The sequence below is a fragment of the Sceloporus undulatus genome, chromosome 3 (assembly GCF_019175285.1).
Source record: "Sceloporus undulatus isolate JIND9_A2432 ecotype Alabama chromosome 3, SceUnd_v1.1, whole genome shotgun sequence".
Taxonomy (NCBI): Eukaryota; Metazoa; Chordata; class Lepidosauria; order Squamata; family Phrynosomatidae; genus Sceloporus; species Sceloporus undulatus.
The window spans coordinates 95,017,634-95,040,741 of NC_056524.1; the positions used below are offsets into that span (position 1 = coordinate 95,017,634).

Consider the following 23,108-nt stretch of genomic DNA (forward strand, 5'->3'; position numbering starts at 1 on the left):
CTTTGGCTAGTACAAGCTGAGCATGGTACAGTTCAGGGCCTCAGGTTATAAAAGCAGTTCAGTTTTTTGTTTTGTTTTTGGGGGAAACCCTCTAAATTTCAAGGTGCACATTTGCAAGAAACTTGACATAGCTGCAGGCCTCAGCATGTCTTAATCCTATTGGAAACATCTTGATTGTCCATACCAAAACAAGTTCTTACCCTTTACCAGCAGTTCCAAAAAGAAAACCAAAACCAAAGCTGAATTCTCAGAACAAAATAGAATAGAAACTCCTAGTAAAAGGGGTGTTTTTTTTGGGGGGGGGGGGGGAAGAGTAAGACGACAGCAAAACAATATATAGTGATCTGTACCTTTTAGAACTTATGATCTTGTTTTAAAGAAAAATACCTTATTAACCACAAGATAAACCAGTTCACCTGCTTCATATGGTGAAGTAGAAGACCAGGGTTTGATTTCCAGCTCGGTCATGAAACCCACTGTGAGACTCTGGACAAATCACATGCTCTCAGCCTCAGGGAAAGACAATGACAAACCTCTGAATAAATCATGCCAAGAAAACCCCATGATAGGGTTGCCTCAGGGTCACCATAAGTTGGAAATGACTTGAAGGCACACAACAACAGCAACACTCCCTATGCAATGGTGTAGCAAGCCTTCCAGAGTGGTGTCGTGTAGGACATTACTGATAGTTTCAGTCTTGAAGATGGTGGATTAAATACAATGTTTAGACTTTATAAACAGTTCTTATGAAAGCATCTGACTCAGTGCACAAACATTAGTGCTAAGATCTTATGTTTCAAATTCACTCTTCATGTCTTTATATTCATGGATGAGCTTAATTCAAAACTATAGGAATAAATAAATAGCAGTGGACATTAAAAATAATATCAGTCATCACCACCCTTGCTGCTAGATGGCACTAGAGTACAGGGTTTTCACTACAGAAACAAAATAAAATTGCTTATCATTAAAAATCAACCTAAAGTTTAATGAAATGAAATATTAACTGACAGCCTTTTGTTTCCCATGCTTTTGTTTCAGTTGGAGAAAAACATACTTGGATTTCCGTCTTCTAAAACTGTTTTGAATTAAAATGCAGCTATAGTGTCAGCTTAAAACCTGATGGAAATGACTGCATAGACAATGTATTTATTGCATTACAGAGACCTAAAAGAAAATGAGGTTATTATATTTAGATTAGTTGCAATCTGATAGCAAGTGGAGAAATACTCTGGACTTCAAGCTTTTGTACCAACATATTTGCATGCAATTCATATTAACAATTAGTCATGTGTTTGGCTTATTTTACATTCTATTTGAAACAAATCACATCAGAAAGATCCATATTTGCTTAATGTTTTGGTGACAAGTAGAATGAGACACTATACTATAAACTGAATAACTATTCCTTCAGATAACTCATTTTTCTTATAATTTCATTGTTTGCTAAATGTCAGAAGTACAGTATAATTGTTCAGTTATGTTTGTTAATAGTAAAGAGGGATCTCGGGGAAGGGCGTGTGGAGGTGTGGAAGAATTCTTACAGTACAGGAGAGTCTAGTAAAACATCTGAATGGGTCTCACTCAAAACTGCAGTTGTTTCTGTGAGGGTTCCCTGTAGTGAGGTTTTGAGTTACATTGATTTGTTTGGAAATATCAAAGGTTTTCTTGTATCTTGGTAGTATTTAATCATGAGCAACGCCCCCTCAAGAACGGTGTATGGCACCCTGTTAGTGACATGTGCACATGTAAGTGTGGTTTACATGTGTTTTAATTCTCTTTTTTGACAGCCTGCAGAGAGCTATTCTCTAGCCCAGGGATTCCCAACCTTTTTGACTCAGGGAGCTCTTTTAAGAATTAATTTATATGGCAGAGCCCCTAAGATGCCTACTCTATGTCTTCAAAGTTAATGGTGTTCAGGAGTAGTGTTACTTTTTGTTTCTTATTCTTTAATTTCAGTCAATTTTTATTTCTTCCAATTTCCTGGGGCTGCTGCAGAGTACTGGGAAGTGCACATGGAGCCCTAAAGGCCCCTCGGAGCACAGGTTGGGAACTACTGCTCTAGCCTTTTGTGCTGTGGCCAAAATAGACACACACTCCTACAACTGTCAAGTGCCAGGAGAGGATACAGGATATAGGGGCAATTCAGACACTGAAGATATGGCTGTTCTTGGCTGCTTCCCCTCTCCTAGATGCTTTTTTACCATCTGAATTTCTTCCCCTCCCTACCTTCCTACTCATGTCAGCAGTGGCAGCAGGGACCATTAGCAGGGTTTGACAGCTGCTGAGCAGAACTGCTGCTGAGTTCTTTGTTTTGTCCAGCAACATTCTGCTCCACCTGCTCAATGTAGGATCCACAGTAAGCAGTTGGCCATTTGAGAGACAACACCAGTTTTAGATGCTTTCCCTATTGAAGCTAACCCATGTTATAGCTGTCTCCTTCATTCCTGCTGTACTGTCATCTGCTTTTCAGTCATTACTGAAGCTTTCTGGGGGAGGAAGTTTTGTGGCCTCACATAAGTTAGAAAGATAATTAAAACAGAGGGCATGGGGAGGATAACACCAAATATATAACAAGATTTTGCAGAACCTGAAGGTCAATTGCGTTAGAGAGCTTACATGAACTTGGTTAGACAAGCTTGGAGACTGCACAGATCTTCTGTCTGCAAGGCTCCAGAGCTCCAGAAGTGGCCTGTATCTTAACGTCATCCTCACTAGTGTGACTGGTTGAATTATGATTAGCATCCATGACTGCCACTCTTTTCAGCGCATATGCAGAATATTGACACATATTCTAAATTAGAGAAGAACCCTGAGAAGGGGCTAGTGGTGCTGTTAACTTTGAAATACAGTACATCTGAGCATTATGAACTATTCACATTCTTATTCCAAACAGTCAGCCCTTAATATGTAGAGGGAGGGGGTATCCCTACTCCTGCAGATGACAAAAACCATAGGATCTCAAGTCCTGTGGTTTTAATGGTCATATACATGCACTGTTATTAGGGCCAGTGGGGCTTGCCATATGCAGATGTTCAAATCCGCAGATGGCACACCCATGGTGGTCTGTATTCTATACAGACCACTGTGGTCTGTATAGCCTAGCCATGCTGTTGCTTCCTTACAGTTTAATATATATTCCCCCCCTGTACTGAGTCAGGAACTCCATGTTTCTGAATTAAGTTCAGAGTAGCCTCCATTTAGTGCTACTGAGGTGGAAACAAGCTAGAAATGACATTGAATTAACTATTGTTTGGGTGTAGAAAGTTAAAGACTGATCAATATTTTTTTGGTTTTGGTGAAATCCTGGCAATTTGCATCACTCAGAGGTGGCTGTTATATCTGGACTTGTTATAATTTGTGGCAACATATGGCTATCCATAAATGGTTACTTGGCATTTTATGGGTCACATGACAGAGTCCTTTAAAGAGAGGGTTTTTTAAAAAATCTGTAGTAACTAACTTTCTTTTACTATTGTGTGGAGGCACGGTTCAGTGCCCCATGTGTTTAAGAACTTCTGGTTTTTCTATTTGTAGAAGAACTAAGGTTTCTACTCAACTTTTTCCAAGTGATCAGACAATCCATATGTGTACTGGAGTGTTATCATGTGGGTATAATGTTAATAAATCTTAGAACTTTTTGAACTGTTCTGATTATTTTTCCTTTACTTTTTGGAATAATTTGGGTTCTGTATACTTAGATCTTTAATTTAAATTTCAGTTTCATTCCAGAAATTTAAATTCCAGTTTCATGGTCATTATTTCTTTTAGGACGTGGACATTGTGCGGGACTCCAGAGTATCTTGCCCCAGAAGTTATACAGAGTAAAGGTCATGGAAGAGCAGTGGACTGGTGGGCCCTGGGCATTCTGATATTTGAGATGTTGTCTGGGTAAGTTCCTGGAGAAGTGTGGAAAACGAGGAAGCATAAATGGATTGCTTTTATGTTATAGCTAATATGGAAAATGCTATTCTGTAACTTAATTATCTCAAATATTCCATTCATGTTGTTTAAGAAAAAAATATATCTGGATGCAGGGAATGACGCTGTTTTGTATAACATCAAAGCACATAGCTATACAGAAAATCTGTCCTCTGGAAATGATAGATTATAAACTATGTTTCTTACACAGTCTCTCTGTTTTATGCAATTTGCAATTACATGAGCAGCTCCCATACAACTAGAGTAACATCTGATTGATCGTGTGGCTGGACTGATCACGCAGGCTGCCAATTTCATAGGTAAAATGTGGGTCATTGGCCCTCCCTGATAGATTAGTCTTTGCCCTGTTCTATCAGAATACCTGAAAACCAAACAGTAGGATCTTCATAGTTGAACACAATTCCACTTTTAATACAAAACTAACTTTTATATAATTCACTCCTATGTCTGAATAAGAGAGAGAGAATAATTTAATGTTTGATAAATTGATTAGTATTTTAAATCCACTAGATGGCAGCATTTTCAGAATAATATATAAAATATTTTGTTACAGGAAGGCTTTCTTAGAAATAAATGGTGCAAATGTCAACTCCAACTTCTTTTTTTAAAAAACCTGAGACTTGCAGTAGAATTTGTTTTCTATTACAGTTACTTGACAATTACATCAGTATGAATGATCGCCTGAGTATCTTCCATACCTCTGAAAGTATACTTTACCTTTCTCCAGTTAACTGTGTGCATAATAAAATGAGGGGAAATGAATATATTATTTATTTCATAACTGAGTAAATGATATTGCAAAAAGGACAAACACTCAATAGAGATAGTTATACTGCCATCTTTACAAAATCTTATGTTTACCAATACTCCACAGCATCTTACACATGCCTTTTTTAATTACTTCATTGTTTCACTTTGTATTTTAGTTACCGTGGAAGTATTTTGTTATGCAGCATGTTATTAAGTGCACAAATAAATATTTTCTACCTCAAAAATTTGATTCTGTGTGGCCTTACAGTGCTTTTAGTTTGCCCTTAAATTTATGGTAGCTGAAGGCATTTAAAACCTCATAAAACTTGTTAGACTGCATGTGCACAACTCACAATCTGTGGGATATTTGTGCCAGTGACACTGTGGCTGCCTAAGCCCATATTGCCAGTGAATTTGTTATGATTGTGCCAGAGAGTATGGCACATAGAGACATCTTGCTGTGTTCTCCATATTTAAACTGTGAATAACTCCAGCTTCTCCATCTGTTTGGTTCTTGGGGAGGGGATAATGAGATCACTGCATGAGGGGGCAAGAGGGGGTTAACCTTTGACTGAGGAGGAAAGTATATTTGTAGGTATGGGGAACATTGTAGGTGTGTGAAAGAGAAAGAGATGACAAGACAAGATAATAGTACCCCACAACCCCTTAGAACAACTTTTCTTTACATTTACTAGAGACATGCAGCCTCCAAACCCCCCCCCCACTTCACTGTTACAGCCCCGCTTTAGACAATGAATAGAATTACAATAAATCTGTAGGCAATGCTTGCTTTAAAAAACACTGAGTTTATGTATAATATTATAGGGTTAAGTGTTTTGGTGCCATGATGTACATTTAATTCTCTAGACTTGTTTAAAAAATAGCTTACTTGAACTGATACTGGAGTCCAGTAGATCCTGGTGAAATTGTAGCACAATAGATTGCAGCTATATTAACTGAACTGTGTTCATGCTAATGCTAAAGGGATTTAAATCATGATTGTAGTAGGGCCTACGTTAAGGTTGTGAGTTTTGTACCACGGCTCAAAGGTCGAATACCCAGCTTGTTGCAGGCAATTGGCTTACAGATTGTAAATCGCTTAGAGAGTGCTGAATACACTGATAAGCGGTATAGAAATGTAAATGCTATTTCTATTGCTATTGCTACATTTAGGTTAACAGAGCGTGATGCTAACCTGTTGTTGTTATTATTTTTAAAAAGTTGACAGTAACTCCATTCCAATTTTAAAACTGTACAGTGCATCCTCCACATCATATGTGGGTGCAATATACATGGCTTTCAGTGTACGCTGAAAGCCGCAACAGAAGAAGCGCCACCACGCACCAGAAGGAGTAATGGCACCGCTGCGAGCACGAGCCCCATTACTTCTAATGGGAATCAAGCATATGTGGAATTTCTCTTACATGGGGGGGGGGGTCCAGAACGGATCCCCTGCATAAGGGAAGGGACCACTGTATATACATTTCATAGTAGTGCCATTATACATAAGGCGAGCATGGGAATCCCTGTGCTCAGTTACTGATTCCCATTACTTTATTCATATGCTATCCCCTTTAATTATATCTCCCTGGTCAGGGAAGTGGAACCTCCAGTCCCTGGGCTTACTCTGAACTGTATAGATTCCCCATCTGGAGAAGTCCTTCCTAAAATTCTGCCCTCCCCCACAGTCACACATACCTTTGTGTGTGACAGGCACACAGGGAAGATAGAAAAAACATGATCTCCCCACTTCATACTGTTTACCTTTCCATTTGCAAAGGCGAGCCATGCATGGAAGCAAGCTAAAGCAGCCATTTAATTGCGAGCCTTGCTTCACTTAGCCAGTTGCAAACAATGATTGATCAGTAATCAAAAGAAAGTGTTGCTTTTTACAATTAATAGTAATGTCCATTGAATTGAATCCAGTTAACCTTCTGTCATAAACTTATGCTTTATTCCGTGATCTAAAATGGGAAGCTCAGACAAGAAAGGCTGAATTAAAGCACCTGTGGCCATAGCTTTATTTCCATATTTCCTGAAAGTCGTTACAGTATTTAAAAAGATTAAAAAAAAATCTTACCAACATGTGGTGTAGTACTATCAAAGTACTTCCTGCAGGGACCTTCCTATGGAAACTATTATAAAAACAGCCAAAGAGGCAGAGAAGCATTTTCCTGAGTAGTATTTTTAACACAGGGTAGGAGATGTTATCTGACTAAACACACATCAAAAGAATATTGTACCAAAAGCCTTTTTACGCTGTGTCAAGCCATATCTTACCATGAATTATGTATAATCAATCTGAAAAGATTGTTTAACGGAAACTTTTGTTAAAGAGAATTCCACTTCTCTTTTCCCTCATATGTTTTATGGCTTCAATCACCAGACTGCACACACTATACAATTAAGCCCTCAATTCCAGCTGTGCTAGATTGATACCAAACTTGTATGACAAAAGAAAACATAACTGAAAGGAAGGACAGAGCAGAAAGATTAATTAAAATCTGGACATTTTCTATGGTTTTCCTCTTCCTTTCCTGGCTGCAGTATGTGATAGAAAAAGCTTTAAAATCTTATCAGTGGGGTTTGGTTACTTCTGAATTGGAAGAACTCCTTTATAGTAAACACTTCTGTACATTTAGACAGATGCTAAGGGTTATATTTGAAAGCATAGTCACATTCCCTTGCTGAGACTTGAATTTCTGTTCCTGTTTTAAGGACAGATCTTTTAATACAATTCAGTGCCTTATTTAAAGCTTTTTAAGCAGAGCAGTGAAATCCTACTCAGTGCCTCATTTTTTTTATTTTTGTGAAATGGATATTTTTAAGGTAGTCTGAGCCTAAACTTCATGAGAATGCCATGGGGCCTAACATCCTATTTCTCCATTTGTAAGGGCCAGCAGGAATTAAAAAATTGGGAAAGAAGGGATGGAATGGTATCACCTCTAATTGGAGATGCCGCACAAAGTGTGTTTCTGAGACACCAAAGGTATATAAAGAAATTGAACTAGTGGTGTGCTTTCAGTTTAGCAAAATCCCAGATTCAATCAGGCTGATTCAGATAGATTCAGAAAATATCCAAAGTTCAACCAAAGCAAACTGAATATAAATGTAATCCATTCTGACTCTTTATGAGCAATTCAGATGTAGAGGAACATGGACACCAAGAAATATTATCTGCAAAAAAATTGATACAGTGCTTCCAAAATTCTAGGTTTAAGGAAGATGCTAGGATAGAATGGAGTCTAGTTTCGTGACTGACAATTTTAGTTTTTCATCACAGTAGATAGTTATATCCCAGCTATCCAATCCCAGTGCTTTAAACATGGCTGTATTCAATGTTGACTAGTTTCTTAGGTCAGCTCTCCACTTGCCAGAATACTCCAGGCTGCTCTTAAAGTACTCTGGACCCAAACTGCCCCTAAATTCCCCCGACCTGATCTCTCTTGCTGTGGATTTTTGGCTCTTGCAGCTACCTTCCCACATGGCCACTATTCATCATCCAGCACTGTTGCTGAGGTCAGAATGAGGTGTCCAGCCACACTATCAAAGCTGGGTGCCTCACACAGACCTCAGAGAGACTTTCACCCACAGTGGCAGCACCAGGCACATTGCAAAAAAAAAAAAAAAAAAAATGCAGGTGAAAAGGCAACTGCCCCCTTTTCTGATAAAAGAGCTGAAAACCTACAGGAAAAGGTGAATTATTTAAACATAGGTTACTGGTCAGAAGCCCCAAATTGGGTGTGGGCATCGTGAAGACAGTCTGGACCCTGTTTCAAGGTTTTGACCCTGCATCATGTAGATAGGATACAGTGAGCCCAGCAGGGAGTGGGGTGGAATTTAAGGTAAATCATCTATATAGACAGGACTCAAGTCAAAATCCAAAGTGAGACCAATAGCTAATATCTTTGTTCAAAAGCCACTATTTGCCTTTACTTACTATGCAAGAAAAAAACTTAATATCTGCATAGTAGACACTAATTTTACAGTAAGTTAATGCTTTATCATATATCCTTCTGTGCATTTTTCTGACTTTCTAAAGTCATAGATGTGTGGTGTTGTATGTCCCTGTCCCACTTCAGGTTTCCTCCATTTTTTGATGACAACCCATTTGGAATATATCAGAAGATTCTTGCTGGGAAAATAGATTTTCCAAGACATCTGGATTTATATGTAAAGTAAGTGTATTAATATTAAATATGTTTATTTTATTTAGATTATGCTACAATATTATTTTAAAGTATCAGACAAAATGCAAATCAAACACCACAATGGATGGAGTGATGTATCAAATATAGTCATTATTTAGGTGCTTAGTAACACCTAATGTTACTAAGCACTGACTGTTTATGGATTCTGGGGAGAAAATAATTCTTTCTTTAAGGTTAAAGAGATACACCAGTTTTCCCCCCTTATAAACTTCAAGATCTATTTAAAAAGCAGATATTCATTTGTTCAGTAGCTTAGAATGTTCACTTATCCACAGATATAGTGACACTAGGAAACAGAAAGAACTAGAAATTTTACAGAAGCTACTTTCTTAATTAGAGATTTGCTTTGAGTTGTGCCTTCATAGAATCCTAATACTGAGGTGTTTCATTTCTGTAATCTCTTTACCCTGAATAATTTAGAGGAACGAAACCTCCATCTTTTGCCATCTGTCTTGCACTATCTATTTAAATTTGTATTTGATCCTGGTAAAGACAGTTGGTGGATGGGTTTGTAGAACTGATTAGTTGGGATAATTTTATAAGTGTTTTATGCAGATGTGGTACGTAAGATATAACACACAATAAACATACAGATAGTATCTATTTCTAGGATCTCGTCTTCATAACATTTTCACAGTCGGCTATGAATGTTGCCATAAGAATTTTCAAAATAGCAGTACAGTACTGAAACTATATCACATCTTGAAATCTAAACAGGCCAGCAAATGTTACAAATGAATTTTGGACTTCTAAACAGTATTTAATTAATAGCCATGCAGAATTCACCTACAATCAGTTCATTTGGTTGTCTTTTTTAAACACTGTTAAGCAGGTCTGCTATTTAGTATGTCGTAAAAACAAGAATGCATTAAGGAAACACAGCATGGAAATAGAAGACAACTTATGTGTCAAAGCAGTAGAACTGCTTTCCAAAGGGGATGGGGAACATGTGTCTTTCCAGATGCTGTTGGATTCCAGTTCTCAGTGTTCTTCACCTTTAGCTATGCTGGCTACATACTGCTGAGAATTGCAGTCCAACAACATCTGGAGGATCTCAGCATTCCTATTTCAGCTTCACAGCTTAATAGGTGTATGATTTGTGTGTGTGTGTGTGTGTGTGTGTGTGTGTGTGTGTGTGCATGCCTTCAAGTTGTCTGTTGAGTTTTAGCGATCCCATGAATTTCATAGGGTTTTCTAGGCAAAGAGTACTTCTGAAATATAGCCTACAGCACAATACAAACTATAACCTTCATTTGAGATCTCCCATTCAAGTACTAATCAGGGCTTACCCTACTCAGTTTCCAAGACCTGGTGAAATCTAATGCCTTTAGGGTATTTAGGCTCTCTGCTTGTTTTACACGGTGTACTGTTAAACTACATCTTTTCTTAATGGCAAGACTAAGTCCAACACATTTTTCATTGTTTGGGTTCACCTTTCTTTTGACTTTTTACTACAGAACTTTGAAAGTTTAGATATAGAAGTCATTTGGGCAAGTCCCGATGTATGATTCATTCTGACCCTATTCATCATACATCTGGAATAGAAGCTTTTTTTGATATGGATTGATGCAGCTGTGGCTTAACCTAGTCTAGAATACATCTTTTTCCCACTCTACAAAACAAAAAAGTGGAGCCTTCTAGTTAATTAACCACTTCCTTTTCAGTTAGCACATTCTTTTTAATTAGCATTTAATTAATTTACTTAATTACTAGCTAAAAGGGCGTTGAGCAGATCTGTATGTGCAATGGCATTAAGCTTTCATCAACACCATCTGCCAGATAAATAGTAACAGAAAGGGATTAAATTTAATTTTTGTTATTATTATCTTATCCAGTAGCTTTGTTTTATAATATCAGATCTTATATGCCAGAAACACAAGTGTACCCCAGTATCAAGTTACGAACAACTGTCATGGGGTTAATGAAACAATGAAAAACATTCATTTATTACCATTTTGACTCTGTTCATATGGCATAATCCAGGTTGACATCACTTTAACTGCCATAGCTCAGTATTATGAAATTCTGGGAATTGTAGTTGGTTGTGGCACCAGAGTGCTGACAGAGAAGGCTAAATGTCACAAAACTACAGTTCTCAGAATTCCATAGCATTAAGCCATAGCAGTTAAGTTGTGTCAATGTGGATTATTTCTTCAGTATGGATGCAGCCTTTGCTACAGGAGAGGCTGCCCAAAGCGATCAGAATAAACCCGACAGAAGGAGCTGTCTTGATATCTGTTTATTTAGGTGTGTGTGTTGTGTGCCTTCAAGTCATTTCTGACTTATGGTATCTCTAAGGTGAACCTATCATAGGGTTTTCTTGGCAAGTTTCTTCAGAGGGGGGCTTGCCTTTGCCATCCTCTGAGGATGAGAGAGTGTGACTTGCCCATGGTCACCAAGTGGGTTTTCATGGCTGAGTGGGATTCAAACCCTGTTCTTAAGAGCCATCATCTAATGCTCAAATGACTACACCATTTTGCCTCTTTATCTTATTCTAGGTAAAGGGGTTGGTGGCCCATGATCCTGCAGAGGTTGTTGGACTGTAACTCTCCCTATCCCTAGCCATGAACATGGAAAGTGGGAGTTGTAGGCCAAAACATCTGGAGGGCTACAGGTTACCTCCCTCCCCAAACTAGTGGATTATCTGTTAAATAGTCTGTTCCACAGTCATGGGCTTTGGGCAAGGGCTTACATAAGGTCTTCTGTAGAGGTTTTAGTTGAGTTGGCAACTTCTTCAAGTGTAGCCAAAGAAACTTGAGAACTTCACTGGGAGTTTCCAAGACATGTGCTTTTCAGGTTAGGGGTCTCAGAGATGTTTCCTCCTGATGTCTGTCTTAAATTGAAATGTTGAACAGACAGTTGGATCACACTGGACATGATTTTCTTTCTGATTTTCACAGAAGCAAAAACAAAACTAGGAAGATTGTTGGTTTCATTGTAGTTTTAAGTGGTTAAAAACACTAAAAAAGCAGTGAAAATTAAGAAACAAGGCTACCTTTTGAGTAGCTGAAAAAATGATAAAGCTATACTTCAGCCAGTGTCTACTCCATGTTTTCATATATATTTATGAAGTGCCAATTAACCAGATTGTGAATGCTAACAAAATGATCTGAGTGGATTCATGAAGAATTTAGTACTTGGTGAAATGTATACCTATCTCTCCATATGCTTTCATTGCTACTCAGTTTATAGTTACTGTGCCATTGCATCACTGCCAAAAGCTTGTTGAAAGATGGATTTATTGTGTACTCCTCTGCCCCCAATCGCTGTTGTCTGTATAGAAATCTTAAGCATTGGAAGTTATTTCCTATACATACAATCTCTCTCAGGTTAAAATATAACTACATGAAAATGTAATTTATTTTGTTCCCCCATTTCTTCAGGGACCTTATTAAAAAGCTTCTGGTGGTTGACAGAACAAGACGGCTAGGAAACATGAAGGTATGTATTAAAAATTGAAAGTTTGGTCACACTCAGTGGCTTTAGTTTAAGAAAATGCTTTTCTTAGGGGTATATTTCTATATATGAGGATATTTGAAGTTCTTATTTAATAATTCTATATTTTTGTAACAATTCTGAGATTTCCTTTGAGCCTGGGATAAGTTACTTTATTGTATCTGATAAGCATGTAGTACTTTCAGTCTAAATGTAAACATTAGGTCATAGTTCAAGCCTAATTGCAATATCATGACTTCAGTAGCTAGTATATTGTTATTTCTGGAAATATTGTTACTGGTTACAGAAACAGAGGCGGGTTACAGACCGCCAAAAAATACGTAGTGACTACTTATTAGGGTTAGGAAGGTGTGGTGCTTCCGCACCCCCCTAACCCTAATACGTAGTCACTATGTATTTTTTGGCGGCGGCCGTTCCAGACGGCCGCCACCATGTTTACATCTTGGACGCATAGCGTCCAGACGTGTCACGGCGCCTATGATGTAGCGAATGCGCCAGCGGCACCTCATGGCGTCATAGCTGTGCCGCGGAAAGAAGCTCCATTTTGGAGCTTCTTTTTGCTCCGTAACGGAGCCGCGCAGTTTGGCTGCAGCGGCTCCCTCACGGAGCAAACAGCGGCGGCGGCAGATCGCCGCAAAGCGGCGGTTTATAACCCACCATTATTACTTATTTTCCTATTTTCTTAAAGCAGTATTTGTATTTCATCTTATACTTTTATGTCAATAACACTATTGACACAGATCTTCACAACAGATTGTAAAAAAAGTATTAATACTCCTTTAGTGTCAGTATGCATCTGCCTACGTTTTTGATTGTCACGACAGATACCTAGAAAAGTGTATGGATGTGAGCAAGCTGTACTTTTTCCTGAAGCTTCTGACTTTAAAAGTTAAATTCAGTGAGAGTTCTAGCTAGAGTAAACCCATTGAGATGAATTGGATATGTATATACTCATGTACAGTGCACCCGCGTTATAGGTGGCTTTGAGTTTAGGTACAAAGCCGCACGGGGCACAAGGGGCAATGCATCCCATCTGGATGAATGGCACGCGCACCCATGGTGCGTGCACACCATCACCGCACCACGCCACCGCATGCATGAGCCCCATTCACTTGAATAGGACTTCAGCATGCGTGTATTTGGCTTACACCGGGGGGGGGGGGGGGTCCAGAACAGATCCCCTGCATAAGCCAAGGGCACACTGTATAAGTCAACATCATGTATAAGCTGAGGGAAGGTTTCAGGGTAAAATCCTGGATTTTGATATGACCTGTGGATAAGTTGATGGTAAAACTTAGAGGACTATAAGGAAGGATGGAAAGGGGGAAATACCACTTCCATCCCTCCATCTCCTTCTCTGGACCTCTAGGAAACAAGTGGATTTAAATGGAGAGTTGTTTCCACAGGAAGCAAAGGCTTTCAAATGGACCAGGGAAGTATTTTCCAATGGGGAGTTTCCCCCATAGTATGCAAAGGCTTGGAAAGGGACCAGGCAAGTGCTTTTCAATGGACAGTTTCCCCCCATAGGATGCAAAGGCTTGCAAAGGGACCAGAGGGAAGGAGAGTCTTGCAAACGGACCAGGGAAAGAAAAGCTTACAAATGGACCAGGGAAGGAAAGGCTTGCAAATGGACCAGGGAAGTGCTTTTCAAAGGGGAGTTTTTCTGATAGGATGCAAAGGCTTGTAAACGGACTGGAGGGGGAGGAATTCAATGGAGATTGGGGTGTCAGGATTGTTTTCTATAGGACTTTCTAAGCACTACTGCTGCCTTGACCCTTCTATAAGTCTACCCAAGATTTTAGGGCAATTTTGACGCATAGATTTCTCGAGTTATAGTCGAGTATATACGGTATATTAGTCATCACCTCAGGTCTATACTATTTTAGACTAATTTATTCTAGCAGGTCTGCTTTATTTTAGACTAACACTAATTTTATCATCCTGTGTCTATCAGGAAGTCAGGGGCTGAACACACAGACCAAAAGGCCCATATTTTCACCCAACCTAGCTTCTATTAGCAAAGCTAATAGAAACTTAGCCAAGAAGATGTACTGTTTTAACTACTGCCAAAGATGTTTCTAACAAGTATTGAATCAACGAAGTGAGTGTTTTACAACCAAAAAGTGCCAGTTTGCTTTTGTTTTCTTGTTGGTGCCACAATAAAAATATTTTATACCTTTAGAGTGATGAATTGATGTGTTTGGTGTGATCAAGTGGTAACAATATCAATTAAATCCATTTCATTCTTAGGTTGGAACATAATAAAATCTGGAAAAGTCAAAAGGGAATGAATACTTTTGCAAGCACTGTAGTTCTAGGCAGCCTGTAGGTCTCTGCTCAGATGTCTGTCAAATAGGAACATGCCCATGAAACAAGACATCACTGTGCACTAAATATTTAAAAGGCAACCAGAAAATATGTTCTCCTTGGAGCAGTGTGTGTTAGATGCATGTACTCTCAGAAATGGACCAGGAGATATCACTTTGTGTTGTTGCAATAAGTAAAATGTTCACTATATTGTATATTGGTACAGCTTCACTTTAAATTCATAACTTTTATTTTTCAAAAGAATGGAGCTGATGATGTGAAGCGCCATCGGTGGTTTAGATCTATCGACTGGGATGCTGTACCACAGAGAAAATTAAAGGTGAAGTGCACATAAACAAATGTACCTTTGGAAGGAAGGAAGGAATGTTATACCTATTTCATTTTATTCTTTTTGGAATTTTCACAGCTCTTTGAAAGGGAGTCATGGAACAGCAGGGATGGACAAAGTGCAGCCTGTGGGCCATGGGTCAGCTATTGGCCCCAGAAGGGCAAACTTGTCCCTCTGATGAGCATGAATTGCCATTTGAATGCTTAGTTTAGGCCTGAATGAGCAGTTTAGGACTGCCTTTTTCATGGTGGGGGTGAGGTGTTGGGGAGGGTGCAGATCCATCAATGTCCAGTCCAAGCAACGGTACTCTTAGCTGTCTTAGACATAGATTATAAAACGGGGTTGGTAATGACAGAAGGACAAGAACAAAGTGCCATGCTCCCATTGTGTGATTGCTCAAAGATTAGACACATGGGGCTTATCCCATCAATGAAGAGGAATTGTCTCATCACTTCAGTACTAACAGGTTATCCCATTATTAAGAAATGGAGGTAAATGATGGGACAATTCCTCTTCATTGAAAGGATAATCACAGGATAATTGCGACATCGTCTGATAATCTCTGCGCAATCATGCGACAAGGACAGGAGCATCGTGCTTCACTCCCATCCTTCTCCTGTCATTGCCCCCCATCTGATAATCTCCATAGCCGAGCAGCTTCAGCCAGCATTGTGTCATATACACAAAGAAAAAACTAGGAGAAATTTTAAAAAAATCAAGGCTTGCCTTCATTTGACCCAAAGTTAATTTTACTTACTAAAGATTAATTTTCATGTTTCATTTAGCCTCCTATAGTGCCGAAAGTATCAAATGATGGTGACACATCAAATTTTGAAGCTTATCCTGAAGATGACTGGAACAAGACACCTGCTGTACCTCCTAAAGATTTAGAAATTTTTAAAAACTTCTAAGTGTGAGACAGACAACATTATTAAGGTATTGGATATTTTGCCATTGCCACTGTTCTTCTGAATACCTGCTCTGGTTCTTCATCAAATCACCTTCATGTTAATTGCTTTATTTTATGTTTTTAAATACCTTGGGATCCTTTATGACTGAAAGGCTTTGAAGGAATTTTGAAAGACTATTAATAATTTTCTCAACTTGTCTTGATTACTATTAAGAAAGATAGGAAGACATTTCTTGTTGACACTTCATTAGGTATAAACACAACACATTAGACCATGGACTTCTGGTCTAAAACAGTTAGTTTTCAGAAGTTAGAAACTTCTTCCTTTGATTGCAGATTAAAATATCTTTACTGAAATACCAATATACTGAAAACAATTTAATTTTTTTAATAGAAACTGGAAGACGACGGATGTGCTATCTGGGAACTGGAAGAGAAGAACTGAAAACATTACTGAAATTTTTATTTGAAATTAATACAAAATGTTATTCCATTATGTATAGTCTTTAAAGAAATAAGGTTTAGAGTGGGGAAGGGACAGTACTTGTGCTTAGTTGTACAGATCTGGCATTAGTTCAGTAAACTAAAATATTAAAGCTCATCTTTCAGGTGGAGGCACTGAAACTGTTATAGGTTTTTAAAAAACAAAAAGTTATTATTAATTTTGTTTCATGCTATGCCCAAATCTTTTTTGCATAGTTATCTCATAGACTAACTTTATAAGTTTATATTAAGATTGTCTTTTAAAGCACAAATTAGTATATATGTATATAAGTAAATCAGTACAGTTAAAGCACAGAAACTGTGCAGAAATGTAAAATTTTGTACTTTACAGATTCTATGGTTTTTATTCTTAAATGTTTTTCAGAATGTTTTTAGAAATAAAAAATCTTGAAAAGATAGGTTTTTCAGCATCATCTATAATTTTATAATTCTTTGTAAAAAGGAATATACACAAAAAATTGAAGAAATTGTAATATTTCCAGTGCTTAACACCTGCAGCCATACTACTTGAAAGCTGAAAGAGAAACCAGACCTTGTTATATATTTTAATTTATATTTAATTTTCCTTACACTGCATCTTATTTTATTTACAAATTTGACTTAAAATGATGTGCACATCATAATTCTTCGTAATTGCATACTATGTGAAATCATAGCAAGATTTTATGTGTCTGTGTCTGTCTTTATCACTGATTGCTAATAAGGTCTGTTATCTGAATGTATATTTACTTGCCATACTTGCAGGGATCTAAAAGTCACATAAGCTATGGTTCCCAATATGCAACTCCCCACTACCCCCCATTTTGCTCTTCAAATCCCAGAAACTAAGCAAGCACATGAGTTGTAGGGATACGTCTTAAAAGTCAAAGGTCAGGAATCACACTTATCTAAATCAAGCCACTACCCTAAGTACAGATTTGTGAATGTTTGTGTGTCATTAAACAACAGCCTCAACCTATTGCTTGTTGTGTGGGAAAGTCACCAGAGATCAAGCATCACAGAAATTCTGTGTTACTCGAATGTGTTACTTTTCACACATTGAGTTGTGACTCATATGATGATTAACTTTGAAACATAATCCTCTACATATTAAGTCCCTATAAATTACAGCCTTATAAATTAAAGCATGAAATTTGTACTTGAATCCCTGAAATTAATGGACTGACATTTCCCCAGAACAGTATACAATTGTCAAGTTATATAATGTGGCTTTTGTGTGTATTGGGAGAGGAGATTGTTCAACCAGAAGTCTGAATTTATTCCTACCCTATTTATGAACAATAAGTGTTCCAAAATAGTTATGTCAATCTTTCAAAAAAGTTTTTTAACAATAAAGTAATAATTGTATTAAAAACATTTTAAATTTTATAAATTTTAATAATTTTACTGTTAACTGCTGGACTTTTTTGTTTTGGTAATTCATTGTTATTCATTACTTTTTAGACATGCCTTTATTATATAGCAACCTCACGTTTAACCTTGAGTTAAAATGCAGAACATAACAGTTCAGAGTGGGAATATGCATATACCAGATAATCTGAATGAAAATAGAGATTGTTGAGTTGTACTTTTCTAAATAGTGCTACTATTAGGGTTGAAATAATTCAGGGCTTCAGATGTTCTTTCTCTGCACATCTTAAGATATTTTAAATTGATCATTTTTAATTTCTTATAAAGATTGAGCTACAGAGTTGTCCTTTTTTATTTAACAAGTTAAACAAACACTGTAAATTAGTTCATGCAGAAAATTACCCTTCATCTGAATCAGGTGCTTACTGGAACATGCCTTCCCAGAATAGAATGTTCCCAGAATACAGAAGATGTTGTGATGCTTCAGTTCAAAATGCACTCATGATCCAAATCAGCTATCAAGCAGTGAAGTCACAGACCAAAATCATATTATTGAATCAGCAGTAAAGTGTCGATAAATTGTTTTAACAAAAAACAGGGTAGAAATAAAAGTTTTATTTAAAGTAAATAAACACTTTTCTAAGATTCAGAATGCATTTACACTGTAGAAATGGTAATTGGACACCACTTTAAGTACTGTAGCACCATCATATGGAATTCTGGGGCTCGTAGTTTTACAAAGTCTTTAGCCTTCCCTTCCAAAGAGTAATGGTGCCTCACAAAACTACAAATCCCATGATTCTGTAGGATGGTCTTGCCAGTTAAAGTAGTGCCAAACTTAATTATTTTAGATGGTGCACACTCAGTAGATCTACTAAAGTTAAACTAACAATAGGATTCAGCCTTAGAGGTTTCCTTACTGGATAAATTAGCATTATACCACAGACTAGAAATAAAGATGGTAGAGAAATAAATTAATGAATGGACTGGGATTAACTAGTCACTGGATTGGATCCAATTAGACATGTATTTTATTGACACTAATGGGACAAGTGAGTTATGAGTTGACTTGATCCCCAGTGAAATTAGTAGGTGCTTAAGATAAACTAACGTAGTTTGAACATAACTTTATATGTTCATCTTGCAGCTTGAGTCTCTTATTTGGGCAAGTACTAATAGGCACATGGATCACATTTTTCTGGAACAGCTTACAAATGTCTAGTTAAATAATATAGTTGTTTGTTTTGGTCTGACTAGGAGTTTGAGGCTACTTCTATTTCATTTCCGAACAGGTGTCCTGAAATGCTTGTGTCAGTTTAACAAAAACAAAAGTTTTGTTTTGTTTTTTAAAATTATTACATTGATTACATTAAAACAATGGAATAATTAACTTTTGTCACTAATAGTTACACATTACTTTATAGACATGTATATCATTACTATGTAACATTTTCTAATTCAACCTTCTTGAAAATATAGCTTTAATAACAGCTGCCTTTTGGAACTATTTGCCCTTCAACTTAACACTGCACAAAAGAGCCAGCTGCATTCATTTACTATAGCAGTGTTGTGCTGCCCATTTCTTTTAAATGCTTTATCATAATCCAGCTTCACAGTTAGACACAATCCACTACCTGGACTGACAATAGTTTTTGCGTGCTAGAATATTACTGGTGACCCTACCCTAAAAAGTATTGATACAATCAGTACAAAACAAAGTATTCCATGTGAATACTTGATTTGTTGATTCGTCACTGAGGATGGGAAGCCATCAAAGCACTTACCACTAAACACAGAATCATGCATTTTAAAATGGATATTTACTAAAAAAAAATAATAATATATCAATGCCTCATTACTGAAATTATTATACAAGTGGCAAAGAAAACTGTCATCCTTTTGGAGGCAAAGAATGATGCACCAAATAAACACAACCAGTTTTCAACATTTGAATTTGTCTAAATTTTTCAGATACCTATTGATTGATTTCTGTTAAAACTTATGCCCCTATTATTATTATTATTTGCAGCTATTATTATAATAGTGAGATTCTTAAAAGAATTTCAACTAGAACATGTTTTCCCCCATTTCAGGTGAAACAAATTGTGATGGATCAGTGGGTGAAACTAAAATATCTCAGGTCCAAAACAGATTGCAGAAATAATCCAGTTTGAGACCACTTTAACTGCCCTGGCTCAGTGCGAGGGCATCCTGGGAATTGCAATTTATTGTAGAACCAGAGCTCTCTGACAGAGAAGGCTAAATGTCTCACAAAACTACAGTTCCCAGGATTCCCTAGCATTGAGCCAGGGCAATTAAAGCAATCTCAAAATGGATTATTTCTGCATGGTGTTTTGGTCTTTACTTCTAGGCCTTCGTAAAATACCTTCTAAAAATTACACTGCGGATTACTGGCATGTTTTTATAACCAAAAATTATATGATGTATTTTAAATGGTACAGTTGATTATCCTGTGAATTTGCTTAAATGAATAAAAACCTTTTGCTGTTCAGTTTTAACTAAGGTGATCTGGTGTAGAAGAGTAATTATAATTTATCGAAATATAGGTACTAAACTGTGTTTAGATGTATAAACAGATCTTGAAGGGAAAATAGGAGGTAAAATATATCAAGCTTAGTGTCTTGCCATGCAGGAAAGTTAAGGTTTAATGCTTCATTTACGATAGACTTTTTCAGTTTTCAAGAAATGTAGCATGATTCTTTTGTACTGTACTGTGTACAGATTTACTATGTTTTACACTTTTCTATGGCAAACATGACAGCTTTATATATATTATGTTGTACAATAAGTAAGGGATAGTTCAAACTATGTACAAAACCAAATTGAGCAGATAAAAGATTTCAAGGCTCATTTGGACTGATGTCAGAAAACTGTGTGCTTGTTTCAACTCATGTGTATAATAAGTACTGTACAAATGCATAAGCCAGTCCTCATTGCACATTGAAAATCACTGTGATCTGTAAATAAAACCTAGTTCAAAAATAATTCTGCCGTTTAGTGTTATGTTATTGAATAACTCCCAGTTACTCCTCCAAAAAACCAGAAATGATAAAAACTTTTTGTTGATTTATAACTTGCTACAATGAGTAAGGGATTTCTGTACTATTTGTTAGCTGGGAAAATGTTTTCAAGCTTTTTAAAGAAAATTCAATTCTTCATGAGATTGTTGCTTTGTTGTTTTGCATAAGATGCATGTCCTCTACCATATTAATACTTGCAATGTAAGGTCTGACTTTTTCTGTTCATATTTATGTACTGGGGGGGGGGGAACACCTCCAACATACAACTGAGATTTCTGCATAAACTTATTTAGAACTAATTTCCAGTTAAGTAATATATTCAGATTCATTGCCTTTCCCAAAATCCAATTGTGTGATCTGTCTTGTGGTTGCCGCTAAAGGAAGGGAGACAGGTTTTCAGGCCCTCTGCATTCCTAGTTTTGGCTTGAAGCCCAGATCCAGTTGAGGAAAGGAGCACAGGCAGATCCTGCTCTAGACAATGAACCTTGGTCCATGGGAAGGAAAATCATGACCAGCTTGGGGGTAGGTGGCTTCACCCCTCTCTCTGGTGATGGGAACCACACAGTAGCTTCTGTCTACATGCAATCTCATTTCTGTCATCCTGGAGCTACCCACTGGGTGGGCTGGGTTGCAGTTACCATTGGGTGGCAGATCTGACCATGATGAGCCAAATTATTTGCAGCTGTAATCAGTAGAGTTGTGGCCTTGTTTAGTCCATGTATGGTTATCTGTGTATGTTTGGGAACCCCTTCCTCTCACCATGGTCAGATGGACAGGATCAAGATTCAAAATGACCTGAATAGACTAGAAAGCTGGGCCAAAGCTAACAAAATGAAATTCAACATGGAGAAATGTAAGGTATTGCACTTAGGGCGGAAAATAAAATGCACAGATATAGGATGGGTGACACATGGCTGAATGAAACTACATGTGAAAGGGATCTAGGAGTCCAAGTAGACCACAAGTTGAACATGAGTGAACAGTGTGATGCGGCAGCTAAAAAGGCCAATGCTATTTTAGGCTGCATCAATAGAAGTATAGTGTCTAGATCAAGAGAAGTAATAGTGCCACTGTATTCTGCTCTGGTCAGGCCCCACCTAGAATATTGTGTCCAGTTCTGGGCGCCACAGTTCAGAAAGGACATCGAGAAACTGGAGCGTGTCCAAAGGAGGGCAACAAAAATGGTGAAAGGTCTGGAAACCATGCCCTATGAGGAACGACTTAGGGAGCTGGGGATGTTTAGCCTGGAGAAAAGAAGGTTAAGAGGTGATATGATCGCCCTGTTTAAATATTTGAAGGGATGTCATATTGAAGAGGGAGCAAGCTTGTTTTCTGCTGCTCCAGAGAACAGGACCCGGATAATTAACACCTCCTTGAGGGATGGGCGATTTCCATCGGATCTAAAATTGGCCATTGTAAAACCGATCCTAAAGAAGCCCTCCCTCGACCCCCTGGTACATAATAATTAACTTCCTTGCTAAATGTGGTGGACCACCTCTTTATTGAGAGAAGTTAATTAAACCCCCACTATTTTCATTCGTTTCAGGACGGGAAAACAAAACCCACACCGGAAAGTAAATTGCTTTTTTCCACTTTCCACGGGAAAAAAAATAATGCTTGGAAAAAGCGGTTTTAGAACTAATTACTGTAGTCTATTAAAAAAAAAATCAAACTTTTCATAGTTGTTGATAATTGATTGATTTGCATTGGGTTGGGGGAAATATGTGTTGAATGGTTAAAACTCACTCACGGGCCCATTTCGAGAGAATTATCCTTCATATATGCCATATTTTCTTGATGTGGGATTTGCAACACTAAGTAAGATCGAAAACACACGGCAGAAAAATCCTTTTGGACTGCTTTAACTGCCCTGGCTCCCGTGTAGGGAATACTGAGAACTGGGGCTTATTGAGGGACCAGAACTCTCTCACAGAGAAAGCTAATGTCTTTAAAAATTTTAACTTACCTCAACATTAGTCCCTATATAGGGCGAAAGTGGGCTTATACGAAAATAAAAAATACTTCCTATTTACTGCTATAATAGTGACCCATTCTTACACGGGCCTTTGCACGCCCCCAGAAAATTCCTAGGGGTTGGCCGAGATGTATGCAGCATCCAATCATGCCTCACCCCTAGGATGTTACTGGGTTACTCAAAATGTGGCACCCTAGACACAATCGCGGCGCGGGGTAATGGGCCTGCACAGTTCGCATTGCGTGCCTTGCGGCGTCATAATAAAACGCACTGCAAAAAGAACCCGCTTTTGCGGGTTTCTTTTGCTTTTGTG

The 23,108-nt window shown here is 37.7% G+C and overlaps 1 protein-coding gene across 1 annotated transcript in view; it reads left to right on the top strand.

Moving 5' to 3' along the window:
* The window catches only part of PRKX (protein kinase X-linked), a 78,883-nt gene extending 58,115 nt beyond the window's left edge, over positions 1 to 20,768 (top strand). Inside the window, exons 4-9 of the mRNA XM_042460756.1 lie at positions 3,772 to 3,891; positions 8,775 to 8,870; positions 12,287 to 12,344; positions 14,929 to 15,006; positions 15,801 to 15,951; positions 16,320 to 20,768. Of these exons, the coding sequence (XP_042316690.1) occupies positions 3,772 to 3,891; positions 8,775 to 8,870; positions 12,287 to 12,344; positions 14,929 to 15,006; positions 15,801 to 15,926 (478 nt within the window). The 3' untranslated portion in view covers positions 15,927 to 15,951; positions 16,320 to 20,768. The remainder of the gene's footprint in view (positions 1 to 3,771; positions 3,892 to 8,774; positions 8,871 to 12,286; positions 12,345 to 14,928; positions 15,007 to 15,800; positions 15,952 to 16,319) is intronic.
* The last annotated feature ends 2,340 nt before the right edge of the window (positions 20,769 to 23,108 follow it).